The sequence below is a fragment of the Eublepharis macularius genome, chromosome 3 (genome assembly GCF_028583425.1).
Source record: "Eublepharis macularius isolate TG4126 chromosome 3, MPM_Emac_v1.0, whole genome shotgun sequence".
NCBI lineage: Eukaryota > Metazoa > Chordata > Lepidosauria > Squamata > Eublepharidae > Eublepharis > Eublepharis macularius.
In genome coordinates this window covers 186,345,202-186,366,895 of record NC_072792.1, presented here as the reverse complement: position 1 = coordinate 186,366,895, position 21,694 = coordinate 186,345,202, and the positions used below count along the sequence as shown (strand labels likewise).

At 49.4% G+C, this 21,694-nt stretch overlaps 1 protein-coding gene across 2 annotated transcripts in view; it reads right to left on the bottom strand.

Moving 5' to 3' along the window:
- The window catches only part of PDE2A (phosphodiesterase 2A), a 334,282-nt gene that overhangs the window by 5,934 nt on the left and 306,654 nt on the right, over positions 1-21,694 (bottom strand). For both annotated transcript variants that reach the window (XM_054974872.1, XM_054974873.1), the window contains 13 exons: positions 18,626-18,665; positions 17,109-17,172; positions 14,457-14,535; positions 11,185-11,362; positions 10,030-10,142; positions 8,079-8,156; positions 7,140-7,262; positions 5,211-5,281; positions 4,908-5,030; positions 3,617-3,704; positions 2,159-2,206; positions 964-1,038; positions 432-531 (listed from right to left, as the gene is read on the bottom strand). In XM_054974872.1, coding sequence (XP_054830847.1) covers positions 432-531; positions 964-1,038; positions 2,159-2,206; positions 3,617-3,704; positions 4,908-5,030; positions 5,211-5,281; positions 7,140-7,262; positions 8,079-8,156; positions 10,030-10,142; positions 11,185-11,362; positions 14,457-14,535; positions 17,109-17,172; positions 18,626-18,665 — 1,180 coding nt within the window. The remainder of the gene's footprint in view (positions 1-431; positions 532-963; positions 1,039-2,158; positions 2,207-3,616; positions 3,705-4,907; positions 5,031-5,210; positions 5,282-7,139; positions 7,263-8,078; positions 8,157-10,029; positions 10,143-11,184; positions 11,363-14,456; positions 14,536-17,108; positions 17,173-18,625; positions 18,666-21,694) is intronic.

The window sequence follows — 21,694 nt, the reverse complement described above, 5'->3', positions numbered from 1 at the left end:
GATCCATTATCTGAGTTGTAAGTTCTGTTACACAGAGAATCTGGTTTCATTGCAAAGTGTGTGCACGCGCACACACAGACACACAAATTTCCAGCTCTCGTGATGGCAGGAATGTGTCTGAAAATATTCAGAGATCACAAAGGGTACACCTATGCGTGCCTTGTTGGAGCAACAGGCTCTTCTGTTTCCCCTCCTTTTTCTGTTGCTTAGTGTGCATTTTTAATTCAAGGAAAATGTTTTTGACCACGCGCAAGCTGCTAGATCACATTAACTTCTCTGTGGTACCATTTGGAGGAGGGTTTTTTTTTTTTTTAGTGTGCTGTTCTTCCATAGGAAAACTCCCACCTTTAGCTTTACAAATCCTACAATTCCCCAGATATCATATATCCACAAGTAGCACCAAGAAGGTGGGCAAAGAGAGGTGATTTTACCTTCCGCCATTTTCTGGAGGTCTTTGAAGATTCTCAAGTGGTGTGCAAGATCAGTGGCCAGGATAATATCTCTCATCAAATCCAGCATCCGTTGGTAGTCCTAGAGTGCCAATCAGACTTGACTTTACTATCCTTAAGCAAGAAAATAGCCCAATGGGAGAGGCTGGTATGGGGAAGTCCTACGGCCACGTCTATTCGTGTGCCTCATCTCTAATGTGCATGCGCATACATGCCTGGGCACGACCATTAACCATGCTGTATCAAATTTTGCAGTTGCTGAGGTATATTCTGAATCACCAATCACATATTGGGAGACAATATCTTTAACTAAAGGAACTGCCAGCCTCACGACTTTTTAATCAGTGGAGGAAAGGCAGAATGAATGAACACAGCACACGGTCAGGGGTGCAAAGCCACCAGCAACTTGGGGATGGGGGTGCTTGGTGTGGGAAATGGGGTGTTTTACAAGCATGCCCCTGCCTTCCACCTAGGCAGTGTTGCCAGCGTTTGGGCAGCTCCTCTTCTGACTCACCTTTCGGGAGAAGTGATCGAAGATGTTGCAGCCCTGGGTGTTCAAGATGGCAATGGCCTGAGCGAAATGGTGCCTCTGCACATGGAAAACAAAGAGAGGGATCTCAGCATGTGAGCCAGTGGGGTCCACAAGAGAGAAATGGGATCAGTTCCTGGAGAACACGCCTCTCCGCTGAAAATGGTCCCTTGGGAAACAGACAGCAGCAGCAACCAACGTTTCGCAGAACAGTTGCAGCATTCCCCCCTCCCTCATCAACCTCCACTCCCACATCCCTCCCTTTCCCAAGGTTTAGATTGTAAGCCCCACCCCCCAGCCCCCGGAGCCAATCAGCATCATGTGCACAAGTAGAGAATTTAGCATCCTGAGAATTTCTGCTGTCCATTTATTTTAAAAAGCAAGTTTCAAGTCCTGGCTGAGAAGATGGACTTTAAAGTTCCATGCTGGGCGAAATCTCCAAATTCAAACCAGGATTCAGAAGGGTTTTCAGCATAGGAAACTGCTCCTCTTCTATGCTAGCAGAAGCTGAATAAACCAGCCAAAGAAAATATATGCATATCAGCTTAGCTTTCCTTTGAGCGCAGGTCACAAAACCCAGCTTATCTTGGCTCAGAGCTTATCTTTACCACCTTGATCGATATTACACTCTGGCTGTGCACTGTAGCAATCGCTTGCAATTAGATCGCTTGTCTTGTCCACATGGGAAAATCCAGCCATGAATGATTGCGATAGTGCAGAAGAATATGAGTCTAGTGGCACCTTAGAGACCAACAAGATGTTCAGGGTGGATGCTTTGGAGAGTCAGAGCACCCTTCGTTAGAAACATGTCTATAGTGCAATATCTAACCATATATGGATGCAAGCCTTGTGAAAAATAAATAATAAAACAGTCCTGTGTGTTAAGGCGGTCTGGCAATACCATGCAGATTTTTTGAGACGGCATGCATTTGTGGAAAGATAGAAAATGAATAGAATACATGCTTCCCACAGGTCATTAACTTCTGCAGTTCTTTGCGATTGTCTATTTATTCTTTTCTACACTACAGAAAGACCTGTGGCTGCTGCCTTCCCCCTTCACACTACAAAACGGGACCTTGGAATTCCTAAGAAATTGCTTCCTGATTCTCTTCCCTATAGTCTGTCCTGTTGGTTCTCTTTCTCTCTTAAACTTTCAAGGGAAACAGAGACTCTTCTTTACCTCCATCACAGAACCTTCTGAGCTGTACAAGGCAGCCAGGACCGATTTCTGAAAGACAGAAGGAAGAGATGTCAGGTTGGCAAGGCCGAGGAGACACAGAGTAGAGATGGGGCTTCATTTTAGGCTTATTTATTTATTTATTTACTTCACTTATACTCCACCTTTCTTCCCAGTGGCGTACATCATTCTCCTCTTCTCCATTTTATCTCCACAACAACCTTGTGATGTAGGTTAGAGTGTTTGACTAGCCCAAGGTTACCCAGGAAGCTTCCATGGCAGGGCGGGGATTTGAACCTGGTTCTCCCAGACCTTAAGCTGACCTTAAGCTCCCAGACCTCAAGCCACTGCACCATGTTGGATAAGGAGAGGCCCCAGAGGGTGAGGGGAAGAATTTGGGTGCAAGATAGGACCGATAACCTCCAGGTGGTGGCTCGAGATCTCCTAGAATTACAACAGATCACCAAAATAGTAAAGAGTCCAGTAGCATTTTTAAGACTAACCAACTTTATTGTAGCACAAGCTTTCGAGATCCACAGCTCTCTTCGTCAGATGCTTCTGACGATGCAGCTGACGAACAGAGCTGTGGTTCTCGAAAGCTTATGCTACAATAAAGTTGGTTAGTCTTGAAGGTGCTACTGGACTCTTTACTATTTTGCTACTACAGACTAACACGACTAACTCCTCTGGATCTATGACAATGGATCACCAGACTACAAAGATCCATTTCCCTTGAGAAAACAGCTGCTTTGAAGGGGCGACTCTATAGCATTTTACCCCACTGAGGCCCCTCCCTTCCCCCAACCCCACCCTCCCCAGGCTTCACCCTCAAATCTTCAGGAATTTCTTAAACCAGAGTTGGCAACCCTAAGCTCAGGTCCCCCCCCACCCCACCCCAAATTTGCCCCCTCAATAACTCTGTGAGGCACAATAATCCTGTCACTCAGGGCCAAGCTACGAGTGACGAATGACCCTTGAATGGCAAGTGTATCCCTCCCTGTTCGGGTGCCCTCCGCTTGCGCTCCACTCGATCCACTTGCCATTCAAGTGTCATTCGTCACTCATAGCTTGGCCCTCATAGGGACCTTCACTCGGCTGTACGCAGAACCACAGCTGAAAGATACGGAGAGAGCTTTCTTTTTAAAAGACCTCACTAGAAAGTGCTTGGAATGGAAAGCTCACTCAGGGCCGATCTTGCTTCCTTCGAACACTCGTAGGGGGCCTCTTGGATGTTTCAAAAGCCCCCAAAACATTTTATAAAAATGCTTCCAGTGACCCACAGCTTGGGTCCCCGTTCGAGTATTTCTCCCCTTCCTATATCATTTTATTTTGGTTTGCAGAGCCCCAGCTGACGAAATGGTGCAATAGGAATATAATTCCTCACTCCCACCTTCACCCAGGACCTTCACAGTGTGTGTGTGTGGGGGGGGGGGCGGACGGAAAGGTTCCTTCAAGCCATACCGAAGCCACCTGAAAGGAGTTGTTTGTGCCTCGATGGTCCAGGTCATGGCACATGCAGGAGATGAACAAGGCAAAGATTTCAATGTCTCTGTCGAGAGAAAAACAACACACACCAGCATAAATTGGCTTTGGAAGGGCATCAGGGGCACGCAGACAGGCCCCGAGATGAGCGTGTGGTGGGGTAGGGACAGGCCATCTGACAGACACTGTGGGATGAGCCCCTAATGATTTCTCAGGAGAAATGTGCCCCCTAACTGAAGAGTGAGGAACGGGAGAAGAATTAGAGCATCGAGGTGGACCGGCCCTATGACTTGCCAATGAGTCACCGCCTGGGAAGTCTGTCCGCAGACAGCATCGGGTTCAGCCAAGAGACCACGTGGCCCTAGCAGAGCTGCAATGCCCACTCGGCTTGGAGTCAAGCTGCAGGCACAGGGACAACGGGTGTAGGATCACCCACTGGGGAAGATCACACCCTTCCATTACCATCACCCGCAGCTGGGGTATCCGTACTGGAGCACGCACACGCCACTTGGCTCGCCTTGTTCGGGGGCTGTTTCAATGTCCCCATCTGCCATTTAAAATATTTTGATTTGATTAAGTTTATAGTCCGCTCTCCCTGCAGGTGGGCTCAGAGTGGATAACAACACATTTAAATGTATAGAACACATATTAACAAGATAAAAATACATTTAAAATTCAATGCAGCAATCCAACTATCCAACCTACATAAGCATATCCCATGGGAATGCAAGAAGGCAAATTATTTAAAGCGAGTCAACAGAAACTGGAGGTTGGGGGGGGCATCCAATCCCCCCACCCCCTCAACAGGATGCCATCTGAATAGCTTGCCCATGCCTCAACCACAACCGTACACCTGGAGGAACATCTCCGTCCTACGGGCCTGGCAGAACGATAACAGATGCCACTGGGCCCTGCTCTCAACAGACAGAGAGTTCCACCAGGTTGGTGCCAGGACTGAAAAGGCCCTGGTCCTGGCTGAGTCAAACATAGCATATAAAATACTAGCAACAAAGCCCACGGTAGGAAAAAACACAACAGGCTCTAGAAAGCTGGGGCCGGGGAGGGCTGGTAGGCAGGGGGAGGGGGCTGGGGAGGGCTGGTAGGCAGGGGAGGGCTGGCAGGTGGGGCAGGCTGGGGAGGGACAGCAGGCAGGGGAGGGATGGCAGGTGGGGCAGGCTGCGGAGGGCTGACAAAGGGGATGTATCCCGATATCCCCCTTCTCAGATCCTAGCGCTGAGCCCTGCAGAAGATCTAAGCCTCATCCACCTACTCCAGGTAATTGATCAGCTCCAGGTTTGTGTACAGCAGGTAGCAGAAGTGGGAAACGGAGAAGGCGTGCATCCAGTTGTGGTAGGGAGGGTCCCTGTAGCCCTTTTTCACCATCAGGCAGAACCTGCGGAGGAGGAGAGAAGTCCTTCGGTGAGAATGGCACCCTCTGCCCCTACCCAGAGTGGAGTGGGGGGGGGCGGTGAGGGCCTGGCCCAGATTAACCCTGTCCCAACCAGCCCTGCAGTGTTGTGACTGAAGGAGAGAGAGGAGGGGGGAGAGAGGGAGAATCGGCCCGACGTCCCACCTGACAAGCGTATGGCGGTCGATTTTGTAATTGTTGATGAAGTTCATGTCTTGCAACATGCTCAGAATGGCCTGGAAGGAAGGAAGAGAGCGAGAGAGAGAGACAGTGAGCTCAGAGGCAATGTTCTGTGTCACGATGGTTGTTGTGGGTTTTCCGGGCTGTATTGCCATGGTCTTGGCATTGTAGTTCCTGAAGTTTCGCCGGCAGCTGTGGCTGGCATCTTCAGAGGTGTAGCACCAAAAGAGAGAGATCTCTCAGTGTCACACTGTGGAGAAGATGTTGGCAGGTCATTTATATCTACTCAGGAAGGTGGGTTTGGGCTGAGTCATCCTGTAGGAGTTTCCCAGGGTGTGGAATGCTAATGGAGGGAGGCGTCACTGTATCCTGAGGAGGTTCTGCGTCACGTTTGGAAGGAGGGATTTAAATGGTGTAGCTGTCCCATCCCAAAGGTTAAGAGCTAGTGACTGGAGAGCGTCATTAAAATCTTAGATAACAATCGCAAAATAATCGCTATACATGGTTGATGGTGCAGCCTGGTAGCTAAGGGAGTGAGCCAAACACCAGGAGAGCCAAGGTTCAGATCTTAATAAAGAGTCCAGTAGCACCTTTAAGACTAACTAGCTTTACTGTAACATAAGCTTTCGAGAACCACAGCTCTCTTCATCAGATGCATCAGCTTTCGAGAACCACAGCTACTGTGGTTCTACTGGACTCCTTACTATTTTGCAACTACAGATTATCACGGCTAACTCCTCTGGATCTAAGGTTCATATCTTCCTTCTGTCACAAGCCACTCTCACCATCACTGCCCTATCTATAATATGCAGGTCACAATACTAGCTTACGTTATAGGGCAATTTTGAACATTAGTGTAAGACAATGCCAGGGAAACGGTTTGAATGCTTAGAAGTGCCGGACATCTGGGAAGTGCTGTTACAGCCCCAAGCCCACCCTGAAGTCCCTTACATTTCCACCAGATTTCAAATGCCCTTTCTTCTTCCCTAAGATTAAGGATCCCGGCATCTGAGCACAGAGAAGTTGCCATCATTATGTGCAACTAGCAACAAAACCCATTGTAGAAAAAAATACAGAAGGCTCTAGAAAGGGCAGGGGGGCCCGGCTGGGCATTGCCTCCTCCCCAGAACCCCTATCTGGGATGGGGGAGGAGAAGGACAGGGTGGCCCGGGGGCATTGCCCCCACCCTAGCGACCTGATCTCGGGTGGGGGAAGGAGGGCAGGGCAGCTCGATGGCATTGACCCCTCCCCAGTGCCACGATGTGAGGGAAGGCGCCAGGTGGCCTGATGGGCACCTGCGCGTGGCATCGACTGCTGCAGAGTGGGGAGCGTGCGAGGGGGGCGTCTCCGGGCACCTCCGCCTGGCAGCCACCTGGATCAGGGCCACTGTGGGTGGGCAGTGTGCAGGGGGGCGGCTCCAGCTCCTCCGCCTGGCAGCCAACTGGATCACAGCTTTGGAGGTGGAGAGCAGGTGAGCAAGGCTTGCCTGCCGCTGCCCCCCCCCCGGTGATTGGAGCTTGGTGGGGAGAGCAGACGAGCGAGGCTTCCCTGCTGCTGTGTCCCTTGCCCCTGCTGGGATCGCGGCCCCAATGGGGCTGGATCTGGCTGTGCGGATGGGGAGTGCAAGGGCGGCGCCATTTTCCTGATGGGCTCCTGTACCCGGCAGTGACTCGTTCTGGCCCCATTGGCCGACGGAGCAACTCCCCTCTCCTCCTGCTAGGGGCGCACTAACATGCCTGTGCTGTGGAATCCCGGTGAGTCGTCTGGAATTACAGAATTATGTGATAGGATGGCTGTCGTGGGATTTCAGCCCATATCGCTCCTCGTCTTACATGCTGGGTGTCAGTTACAGGAGGGAGAAGCACAAGAAGTAGAGGTTGCGAGGGGGGCTTCCACACAGGGACCAGTCCTCACCATGCACGTGTCGTCCTCAGGAAGGGAGCGGGGCGTATAGGTGAATTTGTCAAAGTTGGAGTCGAACTCTGGGACCTGTTTGATGCCCTCATTGAGAAGCATGGTATATTCATCTTCACACACCTGGAAGAGAAGCACTGCTCAGATTCCACAAGGGGAGCTGCTATAACAAGATTTGATTTATATTCCGCCCTTCAGGACAACTTAATGCCCACTCAGAGTGGTTTACAAACTATGTTATTATTATCCCCACAACAAAACCCCCTGTAAGATGGGTGGGGCTGAGGAGTTCCTAGAAGCTGTGACTGACCCAAGGTCACCCAGCTGGCTTCCAGTGGAGGAGTGGGGAATCAAACCCGGTTCTCCAGATTAGAGTCGCGCGCTCATAACCACTATACCAAAACAGCCAGGGCCTGTTTGTGATTAATTGGACATGTTACACTGTGTGTGTGTGTGTGTAAGAGAGAGAGAGAGAGAGGGAGAGGGAGGGAGGGAGAGATCAAAGATCAACATTTGTCTGCAAACTGGCCTTTTCCCAGCATTAGACTGAGCGTTCAGCAACGTTTATGTGATCCTGTTCAGTGTACTAATTCTGCATCTGCTGTATAAACTGGGATTTCCTTATTGCTACACAGGTGATGGAAGTCTGTAACCCAGCGGAGGGAGGGCCCATGTCTTCTAGTGGAAGAGCCCCTGCGAGGCATGCAGAAGGTCCCCCCAGGCTCAGGTGATGTGAAAGACCTCAGCGTGCGACCCTGGAGAGCCACCTCCTGTCAGGGTAGACAATACTGGCCAGGAAAACCCAGTGGCCAGATGCGGTAGATAGCAGGTTCATGCGTTCACGCGAGGTAGATTGGAGCATGAAACAACTGGACTTGAAGAAGAACCAGAGGCGGCACAGCTGGATTTACTTGTCTGGAATGCCCTCCTTTTTCTTACCTTCATATGGTACATCATCATCTCATTTGCCAGGTGGCTTCGGTACTGAGCTTCATGGACCTTCTTATAGAGCAGAGACTGGAGGAAAGAAAATCAAGACTCAGATCACCCTCGTAAAGGGATTTTTAGATGACACCCATCTTTTCAAATCAAGAATCGTCCCTACACCAAAGTTCACCAGTTCTCTGCCAGACAATTCCTGGTTTTCTCTTTCCCCACCCCAGTCTGGAAAGTGTCTAGGGTGAAATGATGCCCGCCATCGGCCCGTGTTGATGAAGCTTGCAGCCAAGACAGTTTTCGGTGGCCAGGTGCTGGTCAGAATCAACATGTGAACGGGCTTCTTTCTAGTGTTCCTTTCTGATTTCATCTGCCCCTTCTCCTTTGTAAAACGATTGCTCTTCCTTGCTGCTTTTGTTAAAAAGTCAGTAATCCCGGCGAGAAATGAGGGCTGGTTGTATTTTCTGGGCATGGAAGGCAAATCTCTCTGTTCTTTGATTGGTAGGTAAAATCATAAATATTTTTGATTAAAGCAGGGCCCCCAGCCTTTGGGTGCCACAGTGTGCCCACTAATACTTCTGCTGGCACCCATCAAGTGTTTTGAGAAAAAGGGGAAGGCCAGGTGGGGCTTTTGCCATTGAAGATCTCAGTAAGTGCGCAAATTTTTAAAAAACACTACTTTTGACAGCAGCTGTCACACAGATTGTCACCGTGTGATTGAAGTTGTATGCAAGGAAATATTTTTAAACATTATGTTCATTTTAAAAGACATCCTGTTAAGCAGAGATTCTGCCTGAACTGTTGAAGAGTTACTGTTAGAGCTATGTCTCACCTCACTTCCTGACATTTTGTGTAGTTGCACCCACCACCCTATCCCAGAATTCCAAAGGTGTCTGCTGGTTCAAAAAGGTTGGGTACCCCAGATTACAGTAATGATCAAATTGTAGAAATCAGATTATTGCTAGGCATAAATTTGGATCACATTATACAAAGCTGTTTTTATTTTACAATTGCTTTGACTTTGTGTAATTTGTCTTCAATCTCAGTGACAAAGGTGGACTATAAATAACATCAATCATAGAGATGGGCATGAAACGAGAAAAAAACGAACCCTGAGTTTCATGGTTTGTTGCATTCCACGAACCACGAGTTTTCACGAAATTGTCTTGTTTCACAAAACGATTCATTAGGTTCGTGATCTGTCAGATCCAGGGCCCTACAATGGCCCTGTTCATACCCAGAGATGCCAAATTCGCAGGGAGACTTCAAAGGCACCCTCACCCAACAACCTTCCCAACAAGGACAAGAGCAGAAAATAAGAAAGTGTCTTTTCAGTGTATTTTGCAGCAGCAGCAAATCCTGCCAAAAGTTCCCAAATCCACTCTCTCTCACTCCATATCCCAGCAACAGCTCATCCCTCTCCCTCTGGACCTGAAAGCAGGAGGCACAGAGCTGTGCCTTATATAAGAAACGCTCACACAGAGCAGAACAGGAGCTCTCTGGTTGGCAGATGGACCTGCCTAATATGGTTTAGAGGGATGAGATTGGTGTTCCCATGGCTACAGAAGGCTCATCTCCTCTCTGCTTGTTGCTCTCATAGAACAGAATGGGAGATCTCAGGTTGGCAGGGAGAGCTGCCTATCAAGGTTATATGGGCTAAGATTGGGGTTTCCACAGTAACAAAAGGTCTGCAGACATTCCAGGCCTACATTGCCTAGGGAATCAATCGATCGGCACCAGCTTGTCTGGCATCATGAAACATTCAAAAATCAAACAAATTGGCCCCAAAAGTCATGGATTTTGTGAAAAACGCAGCCCCACGAAATGCGTTTTCACGATACATGAATTGGCCCGTTTCGTCATGAAATTTGATTCGAATTTCGATTCATGCTCATGTCTAATCAATCAATTCATCAATAACAGAAAACAGCCAGAAATAAAGGAATAGGCATACGTGAGCAATGCTGATGCCACAGTAGATGGAGAATGCAGTGGCCAGGTCCTCGTCAAACTTGCTGAACCAAGGCCCGTTGATTTTGTTCACCAGCTCGGCCACACCAATGACCTCTGGAAGAAACAGAGAACCAGAACCAACAGGTTGAAATTAAATCCAAAGAGTTTTCGGCTAAATATTAGGAAGAACTTCCTGACAGTTAGAGCAGTCCCTCAGTGGAATAGGCTTCCTCGGGAGGTGGTGGGCTCTCCTTCTTTGGAGGTTTATAAGCAGAGGCTGGATGGCCATCTGACAGCAATGCTGATTCTGTGAACCTGGGCAGATCATGAGAGGGAGGGCAGGGAGGGTTACATCAGTGCTTAATTCTCATGGCCCCTTCTTACACGCCCAGGGAAGGCCGATCACCACCGTGGGGTCAGGTAGCAATTTTCCCCAGGCCAGTTTAGCTAGAGATCCTGATGGTGTCTTGCCCTCTTCTGGGCATGGATTAAGGTGTGTGGGGTGGGGAATAGTGTGCAGGGGGTTGGACTAGATGACCCTAGAGGTCCCTTCCAACCCTATGATTCTATGGAAAAGAGAAAGAGTGGGACGCTATCTTGGTTTCCAACAGAGGTGGGAAAAATCACAGTCCAGGGGCCACATCTGGCCCACAGGAGCTTTTCATCCAGCCTCCAAGATGTCGGGGGCACTGGCCAGCCAGACCGCAGTAGTGGGCAAATATTCCCGAAAAATTGTTAAAGGGCTTTGAGTGCCCTGAAGTGGTAGGGAGTGTCACATCAGAGTCTCTGCCAGTTTTGATGTGGGATGCTGGCTCTTCCTGTTTTGTGCTGGAAAGAGCCAGCAACCAACTTGGACCCCTCCAAGGGTATCTGGTTTGGAGGAAGAAGCAACACAACGAACCACGCATCAGATGCCAGAGCCGAAAGACTCGAACAATGATGTCGTTATTATGGGCCCAGAGACAATGTCACTCCAGCGTCTAACCCCTTCTTACTCTAACATAAGTGAGATCCAGGAGAAAGAGGCACGTGGGGAACCGCCAGTGAGATGCCCCTTGGTCAAAAGACTTTTGCACTCCTATCTCTCCCCAGCGCTTGGCCAGCCAGGCTTCTGTGCCCACCTGCCATTAACCCCTGACCCGCAGAGTTTCTTCACCTTGGTTCTCGTCCTTGATGGGAAAGCAGAGGATGTTCCTGGTGCGGAATCCGGTGCTGTCATCCACGCCACGGTAGAAGAGGGGGTGGGAATAGGCATCCTTGATGTTCAAGATCTTTCCAGTCGTGGCCACGTGGCCCGCAATGCCCTGGTCTGCTGGAATTCGGATTTCGTAGCTCTGCACCAAAGAACACAGTATGCCAATCACACATAAGTGGGTGTGCATCATGCTCACAAAGTGAAAGGCCTTTGTTAGATACAGCGCGAAGGTTTAAAGCAGAAAGCTCGTCAAAGCTCCCAACAACTGGCTTGGAGAGTTGCTGACAGATGTTGCCCATCAACTTCTCATTTCAGCACAAGCCGCTCAAATTGGTTGACAACAGAGACGACATGATTTGCAGTGAAGCAGGAGCAGCAATCTCAAATTCCGTCTGCACTGAATTGGTTTGAAAAATGTGAATTTATATTCCCCTGTTGCTTTTTAAAATAAGATACTCCATTACGGAGGAAGTTTAGAAAAATGGCAGGGCATCAAATACTGGCATTGGTACTGGGATGCTCCTCTGGCAGGACTGACAAATTTGCAAGCTGACTTAAGGCTTAGCTAGGGGAGATGAATTTTGGGGGTGCTCTATTGTTTTCTCTATGTGAGTCTTTGTGGTCTAAATTAACTAAAGGCTTATGAATAAAACTCTTCTCCCTGTGTGCTTTTCACCCCTCATTCCATCCTGTATTTTGGTTGTCATAAAACGAAGGCCTTGCTGTGTGCAGTCAGTTTGCACTCTGAGAACAAATGAAGGCAACAAACAGGGCTCATTTTGAGGGGGAACACGCTGGAACGCAGTTCTGGCAGTTCACCCAAGAGGTCACGTGTCAGGTGGCCCCACCCACCTGATTTTTGGCCATTTTAGGCCTGTTTCGGCCTGGATTAGGGCCGAAATGGCCCAGATGAGGCTACTGCCACATGGGGAAACACTTCTCTGTCTGGCAGCAGCCAAATCGGGCTGTTTTGGGCCCCATCCTGGCCATTTTGGGCCCCTTTCAGCCATTTTGGGCCCCATTCGGGCCCAAAATGGCCAGGATTGGGCCAAAACAGCCAGGATTAGTCCTGAAACAGCCAGGATCGGGCCTCTGATGGGTGATGGATCACTCTCCCACTCAGCAGCGGCCCGATCCTGACCATTTTGGGCCCCCTTTTGGCCATTTTCAGCCCCCTTTGCCATTTTTGGCCCAATTTCAGCCTTGAATTGCTAGGATTGGGTCCAAAACAGCCAGGATAGGTGATGTCAGGGGGTGTGGCATATGCAAATCAATTATGCTAATGACACACTTCTGGTGATGTCAAGGGGCGTGGCATATGCTAATGAGTTATGCTAATGAGTTCCTGCAGCTCTTTTTCTACGGAAAGATCCTTGGCTACAAATATTTCCTTCCTGCCCTGTTCTGAGCCTTGGAGATGTTCTTCCCCAGCAATGTAGAGAACCGCGGAGTCCTTCTGATAGTTTATGTTACATGACCTGAAAGGAAACATACTCTTGACCTGTCAGTCTATCATCTTCCAAACATCATGAGATATTCACTTGATTGTTTAGATATTCTTGTAATAATCCTCTGTACTGTAAGCAATTGTTGTTTACTTGCATTGTGCCTGTGTGATGGTATAAATGTAGGTGCCGCCTGGTTGTTGGCATGCGCCCTGCTGTAATAGAGCATGTGCATCAGGCTTATTTGAGAACTTCTCATAATAAACCTTTTCTGCTCCTAAGATCACCAAATTTGAAGCCTTGATTTATTATTCAGACAAGGAGAGAAGGGGGACCTCGTAATTGACAAACAGAAGTCATAAAATTTTCCCCCAATAGTTTCCCCAGTGTTTTGAAAGTAAAACAGCATCCTGCCGAAGCCCTGATTCAAATATGCACAGTAAGAGAAGCAACTCAGCTCTTTCTCCCCTTGCATGGGTTTTGTCCCTCCCTGCTGTAGTTACTAGCCCTGAAAGAGAAAAGACAGGCAAAGAGACGGTGTCTCTGATCAGTGGCGTAGTGTGCGGGGGGCCGCCAGCAGGTGCAAAATTTTACAAGTGGGAGGGTATATCTTTGGAGGGATGCCCCTAATCCTTGGGAAAAAAGTATCTTGGGCACGCCCTACGGAGGCCCTTTCTGAATTTGACGCTACTGAGCCGTCGGAATCGGAAATGTCGGGGGATGAAGGGAACCGGGCTCGTTCATTACGGACTAGAGCTAGAGATGCATCTGGTTGTTTTTTAGGGGGAGGCCAACCCCGACCGCAGAGATGGGGGAAACTGAAGACATAGTTTTTAACCTCACAGATAGACAGATTACGCCCCTAGAAAGATCAGTATTAAATAAGGGGTTAGGATTTGTTCCAACACCTGGGCCGTTTCCAGACGGCTTGCCTTCTGCCGCTCCATGCCGCAATGCCGCGGCTCGTGCTGTGGCGAACGCAAAATATCGCGTTTTCTCGCGCGAGTTTTGCACGATGTTGCGCAAAACTCGCACGAGAAAATGCGCTATTTCGCGTTTTCTCCGGCACGAGCCGCGACGTTGCGGCATGGAGCGGCAGAAGGTAAGCCGTCTGGAAACGGCCCTTGATTTGACCCCTTTAAAACAAGAGTGGATGTATTTAAGTTGATAAGATCCATAAAATTGAAAAATGGTTTTGGCAAGCAAATGGATGTGACTAATACTGTTGTTTTGAGACAAAAATCAGTGGGCCACCTCCTCACTCGCTTCCCCGCCCCTTACCTCTTTGCTGCAGCCACTCGCGCCGCTGCTGTCAGCTTGGCGCCCAGTGGCAGCACGGGCAGTTGCGGTGAAGTGGTAAGGGACGGTGAGCATCCCAAACCGGGGGAGCATTCTTGGGTGAGGGGGGGGTGCCCCTGCGCAATAAGATCACTTCCCAGAAGTGATGTCATCACACAGGGCTTTGCGCACATGCGGGGGGGAGAGAAAACCACCTCCTGCCCCGGGCGCCCCTGGACCATGCTAAGCCACTGTCTCTGACTCTGCCCCCCGTTCCCACAAAATATCACAGTGCACATCCACAACTGTGAAGTGTGCGATGTGAATTTGGGATTCTGAAAGTTGCAGGTATTCGTGCTTCGCCCCTTTCCTGCCCTTCTTGGCAGCAGCACCATCTGAGAGGACCTATCTTGCAGCCAACCATCCATGAGATCATTTGATGTGCCCCCCCCACCCCACTGGCTGCTCCCACCTTTTTGGTGTTGCCTGATCTATTCCAGTGGTTCCTACCTCATCGTCCACCACACCCCCATCAAACACTTTGGCCACCAGTTCGTGGCTGCTTCTGTCCAAGAGGAAAACGGAGCATCTGCAAGGGAAACATACACACACCCAAAAGGTGAGAGGGGGGTCTCAGTCAAGACAAGGCCTCATGAAGAAAAGCCAGGCCTCTCCTAAAAATGAATTCCCACAAACCAAAAAACCAGTCCATTTCAGACTGCTTCCTTCCTAAAAGAAGAAATGCCTTGCCTTGAGTTGGCCAATAGAACAGCATGCTCTGGACTGGAAGCCAAGCCAGGGCTGCATTATTCATAAGGCTGACCAGGCCAAAGCCTAGGTCAGGGCCGTATTATTCATAAGGCTGACTAGGCCGAAGCCTAGGTCAGGGCCGTATTATTCATAAGGCTGACTAGGCCGAAGCCTAGGTCAGGACCGTATTATTCATAAGGCTGACCAGGCCGAAGCCTAGGTCAGGGCCATGTTATTCATAAGGCTGACTAGGCCGAAGCCTAGGTCAGGGCCGTATTATTCATAAGGCTGACCAGGCCAAAGCCTAGGTCAGGGCCATATTATTCATAAGGCTGACCAGGCCGAAGCCTAGGTCAGGGCCATATTATTCATAAGGCTGACCAGGCCAAAGCCTAGGTCAGGGCCGTATTATTCATAAGGCTGACTAGGCCGAAGCCTTGGTCAGAGCCGTATTATTCATAAGGCTGAGTAGGCCGAAGCCTTGGTCAGAGCCGTATTATTCATAAGGCTGACTAGGCCGAAGCCTCGGTCAGGGCCATATTATTCATAAGGCTGACTAGGCCGAAGCCTAGGTCAGGGCCGTATTATTCATAAGGCTGACTAGGTACCAGAGGGGGCCCGAAATACGTGAAAGCCTAGTGGCCCAGCCGTGGGTTAATACGGCCCTGAGCCAAGCCTCAGATACATGGGGAGGAGGCTTGGCTGGGGCTCCTGAGAAGGAGAATCTCTCTGTGCATGCTCAAAGGAACTCACATCATCATTATCATTTTGTAATTCTATTGCCAATAATGGAGGGGGTAGAGATTAGTAGCAGGCAGGCATGAGCGCTTTGGAGGTGCTTTCCTGACTCCAGGCTTCCTTAAGCCTAACCCAATGCACTGATATCCCTCCCTGTGAGACTGGAAGTAACATCAGGGTGTCACCAGGGGTGCTGTAGCATTTGGACAAAACTCTATGGTTAAACTATAGAGTTCTGCCCAAATGCTAGAGTGTCCTTGGCAATGTGCTGATGTCATTTCCAGTTGCCACTTGCCAGCAATGTCATTATTTTGCCAGTGAGCCCCCCCCCCCGCCAAGTAACTCTCCTGCCTGTTGCTAGCCTTTTGCTGGCAGCACTACCTGACTCCCCTCAGTTTGCCTCCTCCATTTTATCTTCAAAACAACCCCGTGAAGTAGGTTAGGCTGAGAGAGAGGGACTGGCCCTAAGTAACCTAGAAAGTTTCCTTGGCAGTGGTCCCAAGCTGTCATTTCTTCCAGACAGACTAAACACCGTCAGCCAAACATACTCGGAGTCTTGTTGTGAGGATAAAATGCAGGCGAGGAGAAGGATGGAAGCCACTTTGGGTCCCCCATTGGGGAGGGAATGTGGGATACAAATGAAGAAAGTAAATAAATAAAGATGTGAACCCCAAGGTGGAGCATGGCCTGACTGGTCTCAGAGAAGAACTTGTGTTCCAGATCGGCGATGGCCTCGAGCAAGCCAGTGATGCCATTGGCTTGTAGTTTTGCAAACTAAAGCTCTGCTGCACTGCGGTAACTAAGAGCGGGACCACAAGTGACACCTGACACAGGTTGGACACTAGTCAGCTTCCCTCAAGTTTTGATGGGAAATGTAGGCATCCTGGTCTCACAGCTTCGCTCTCTGACTGCTGTCCAATGAACTTTTCAACTGTCACTTGTCCAACATTCTGCCAAGCTGCCTACATTTCCCGCCAAAACTTGAGGGAAGCTGACAAGGGTCCAACCTGTGTCAGGCGTCACTTGTGGTCCCGCTCTCAGCTATCCCAGCTGCTACCACCCTGTCAGCTCTGCTTGGTGGCGGTGGCTGGTCAGTCAATGGGGCGTCCACTCCTTCAGCCCCTGCTTGGTCTGGAATCTGTAGCACGCCCTGACATTCGGGCCCCAATCTGCTGGGATCCTTGTATTGTGTGACATGCATTGACTGAGGTAGATGGGAATCCCAGGCCATCAGTTACGTAAAAACGGAAGAAGAAACAAGAGCCCACAAGTCTGGTATCTGGCAAAAGAGTCACCGAGCATCAGATTCCTCATGAGAGCTGGTTGGGGCACGGTGCGTCCCCTGCAGAACAGCTGCCTTCTCCAAACTCTCCCCAAACTCCGACTGAGTAATAGGGAATGGCATGCTATGACAGGGAAGAGACAGGCGAGGCCGCCTATCTCCGTTCAGAAACAATATTCTCCCTTTTTTGGACTGAGTGGCGGAGCCGAAGCAGGCCTTGGCTATAAATAGTCCAGCCATCAAAAAAGCACCTGTGCTCCTTTTTTTGAACCACAGGATCTGATATCTCTGGGAGAGGCTGGCGCTCTGGGCAGAGCGTCACCCGCTTGGGTTGGTGTCCGAGGGAAGCAGGTGGGGGAAACGTGAGACAGGAGGGCATGTGCCTGACTCACATTTCGGCATTGCTCAGATTCCGGGCTTCTGTGATGATCTCTTGGAGCAGCACGGACACGTCATCTGCAGGGGTTGGAAGCAGCAGGTTAGGAGGCCAAGCAGGCAAATGTTTCACAACACGTGCATAGAGAGGATAAGCTCTATCAGCTCTGGCTGCCTGTATTATTCTTAGTTATTGTTATAGACAATAACTGCTACATTGATAAACAGGAGTCCAGTGGCTCCTGAAGGACTAACCACATTCTATCCCACTTTACGAAGTGATCACAAAGGTGCACAAAAGTTTATGCTACAGCTAAACCTTGTTAGTCTTTCAGGCGCCAAAGGAGGTCTGTTGACTTTTGCTGCAGCAGAGATCGCGAACGTTCTTCTGGAACGGGGACGGCATTTCCCCCGTAGTCTTTCCCACACTATTTCTCGGGCTCAAAGCACGGAACAGCTATTGTGTGCAAATCTTTAATTTGATCTGATTCACAGCTCACCGTCACCCCCCATCAAAGCCAGACTATTCTATTATATGTCACAGCACTGCTGGAAGATGGCCATGCCACGGCTTTGGTAAGTCCCTGGGGGAAAGAGAATTCCGTGGTCGAGAGGACCAGACACTGAGAATGCCTCTCTGGGTGCTCTTGTGGGCAGCACACAGGCGAGAATGTTCCCAGTCAATGAGGAAGATGAGGGTGGAACATGGGGGGCTCTTGCAGCAAGCTCTTTCAGGGTTTCAGTCACGGCACTGTTTCACTATTTCTACATGGGGTGAGGGGGCTAATTTGCTTGCCCAAGACCACACAGCGAACCCAAGGCAGCAGTGGGACCTTAGCAGAGGTCTTCCAGTTTCCTTCCCAGCTGAAAATCTACCGGACTGCAGTGGTGCTGGGATTGCCTAGAGACAAACCCTCTGTTTTCTCTTCCTGAGCTGTACCTCCTATTAGAAGAGGAGGATTCAATGCTGTCCCTCTCCCCAGGTTTCAGAGGGGGACAAACCAAAGAGTTAGAAAGATAGAGAGGTCAGGGCACTCTGTTTACTGCTGTGACTGTCCTTTGATATGCAGATTGCTCTTCTCAGGGTTTCCTCCTCCTGACTTCCTCCCTCTCACTTCTTCTCTTCCTGGCATTGTTCCAGGTAACACCTCTTTCCTTCTCCTCCCTCCATCTTGGCAGCATGGATGCAGGCCTTGCCCTGCCATCCATGTTCATCCTTAAACTAGATAGGTAGTTAGGATCTGTCTCTCCTCCTTTCCTATCAGAGTATGGAGTTCCTGCAATAAAGAACTCTTATTTCTTTTCTAAATATAAAGCAAGTGCATGATTTGTTATTTTCTCTCCTGCACACACACCAACCAGCAGAACCAGCTGACAACCACCTATAATTGCGCTTCCTATGCCAAACGATAGACTCTGTTCATGGCCCAAACATGGAATCCTTTAATTAGGTTTCTGGGGCCTGCATAACGATTTGTTTATCACCCCCACCCCCCGCCACTGACACAGCAAGAAAGAGGCCGTATTTGCCTACCGAGATGCGTGAAGAGGTTCTTGGCCACTTGCAATAGTGCCTAGGAGGGAAGAGAGGAAGAAGAAAGTGACATTTATGGACCATGCTGTTGATTCTTAGGAAGAATTCTCCCCGGAGCTACCCACAGCCCCACCAATCCCTGAAATACAAGCACGCAGGCACACACTCCAAGTGTCTGGGATCCCATGGTAAATCTCCCCTTATGGATAGCACTTCTATCAGCAGAGTAAAACTTCCTGGCCTCCCCCCTCCCTCCAAAGCCCATAATGATCCTGGGGGACGGGGGTCCCCAGGAATAGAAGGAGGGGGGAGTTGGATGTCTGCAGGGGTGGGGGGGGGTGGATTATAAAAACTGCCCGCTCCTCTATTAGTGGAAATTTACTGTGGGATCCAAGCTGTAATCTAGACATTTTGGAAGCCTGGGGCGGGCACAGGGTTGCCAGCCTCCAGGTGGTGGCTGGAGATCTCCCGGAATTACAAACAATCTCCAGGCAACAGAGACCAGTTCTCCTGGAGAAAAAGGCTGCTATGAAGGGTGAACTCTACAGCATTCTCCACTGAGGCTCTTCCCCTCCTCAAACCCCACCTCTCCAAGCTCCACCCCCCAAATCTCCAGGAATTTCCCAACCTGGACCTGGTAACCCTAGGTGGGCATATCCCTTCGATTCTCTCCCCACAGGAATAAAAAAATGATATTAGTTGTGCAGCATTAATAATCATGGTTATTCATTCAGTAACTTTACTGACCACTTTATGACAACTTATCCCCAAGGCAGTTCATAATAGAATTTAGGAAGAAAAGAACATGAAGTCTACAACCTCGAAAACACCTATAAGGGAGGCCACTTTCCTTCCAGCAGGGCTATAATGCCCCCTCCCCCTCATGCCCATAATATCCTCTGAGGGCCAAGCTACAAGTGACACCTGACACAGGTTGGACATGTGTCAGCGTCCCTCAAGTTTTGATGGGAAACGTAGGCATCCTGGTCTTGCGGCTGTAACGGAGAGCCAAGCTGTAAAACCAGGACGCCTACATTTCCCATCAAAACTTGAGGGATGCTGACAAGGGTCCAACCTGTGTCAGGCGTCACTTGTAGCTTGGTTCTCAGTCAAAGTCCCACCGGACCTGGGTGAGGAAGAGAATTCCAAGATGGACCCCAGACCAAATTTTGCCTGGCTCAGTTTCATTTGCCACAGCGCTGCAGGGATGGGAGAAACTGCCTGGGCTGGAAATTCTCTTTTCCAGTACCTGGAAAGGCAAGAGGAGCCCTGCATATCAGGCTCCTCCAGAGGAATCCTATGAGGAGTAACCCCAATCCGTGTTACCAGACGCATGAACTGTTAACAGACGTGTAGCTAAGAATTCAAGGCCCAGGTGGGCAGGGACCTGATTCGGACCAGGACCACGGTGCCTGGGGAGAGGGTGCTTCAGCCTTTCCTGCCGAGCAGTTTTCCTCGTGTGAAATGATACCATGGCACACAATTGGCTGCTCTGGATAAGCGTATATGTAGCCATAAGCACAAGTATGTTTCCTCCATGGAGCAGCGCTGTAGCATAGTGGTTAAGTGGTTGGACTGTGAATCAGTATTCTGCTGGTTCGAATCCCACTACTGTAATGAGCTCAGCAGGTGGCCTTAGGTCAGCCACTCCTATCAGCCCAGCTCCCCAACTGTGGGGATAATAATAATACTGACTTTGTCCAGCATTCAGAATGGGCACTAATCTGTCTAGAAGAGTGGTATATAAGTGCACTGTTGTGTAAGTTGCTGTAACATAGTGGTTAAGTGGTTGGGTTGCAAATCAGCACTCTGTTGGTTCAACTCCTGCCATAAGCTCAGCAGGTGGCTGTGGGTCAGCCACTCCTCTCAGCCCAACTCCCCAGCTCCATTGTGGGACTAATAATACACTATGAAAGCTGCTGTAGAAGAGCGGTTAAGTGGTTGGGCTGCGAATCAGCGCGCTGTTGGTTTGACTCCCATGAGTCATGAGCTCAGCAGATGGCCTTGGGTTTGAATCCCACTACTATAATGAGCTCAGCAGGTGGCCTTGGGACCGCCCCTCCTCTCAGCCTCAGCTCCCCAGCTGTATTGAGGGAATAATAAGAACACTGGCTTTGTTCACCGCTCAGAGTGGGCACTAATCTATCTAGAAGTATATAAGCACAGTTATTATTATTATTAAGTGGCTCCCCAGGGCTATCTCGAGTTGGGAAAATGGCGTGTGTGGGTGGGGAAGGAATAAACTCTTTCTCCTCACATGTTGAGCCCCAAGAGATCAGGTGGAATAGAAATGTTATCAATGAAAATTAAACAGATAAAAATGCTGCAGTCCAAACTGGGCCCCGGGGACTTGAGTTCTCATTGGGGAACACATCTTGAAAGTTTAAAGTTCTCCTGCAGTCATGGGCCTGCTGTGTGGACTTTGCAATGTACAGATGGGGCCCTAAGTCCTTTGATTTGACGGGAGGAACTCAGTACAGGATTGGACAGTTTATGTCAATCAATGGATATGTCCCCCTTTATGTCAATACATTAAAATGCTTCTTCATTTGTGCAAATGTGTCCCCGTAACAGAATTCTTAATAAAATCAAAAAGAGTCCAGTAGCACCTTTAAGACTAACCAATTTTATTGTAGCATAAGCTTTCGAGAATCAAGTTCTCTTCATCAGATGCATGATACAAACTGGTCAAATACAGAAGAGGAGGAGGGAGAGGGGAGAGAGGGGGCCTATATCTGAAGGGGACAAGATGCAATTAGCGGGGAGGCAACCAAAACATTCCTTTGCTAGTAAATGTAAACATCTCCTTTTGGTGTGGAGTCAGTTTGCCGTGTTAGTTTGCAGCAGTAAAAGCATCCAATTCCTATGTAGTATAAGCCTTCGATAACCACAGCTCTCCCTGCCAGATGCATCGGCAAACTGACTCCACACCAAAAGGAGATGTTTACATTTACTAGAAAAGGAATGTTTTGGTTGCCTCCCCGCTAATTGCATCTTGTCCCCTTCTGATATATGTCCCCTTCTCTCCCCTCTCCCTCCTCCTCTTCTGTATTTGACCAGTTTGTATCA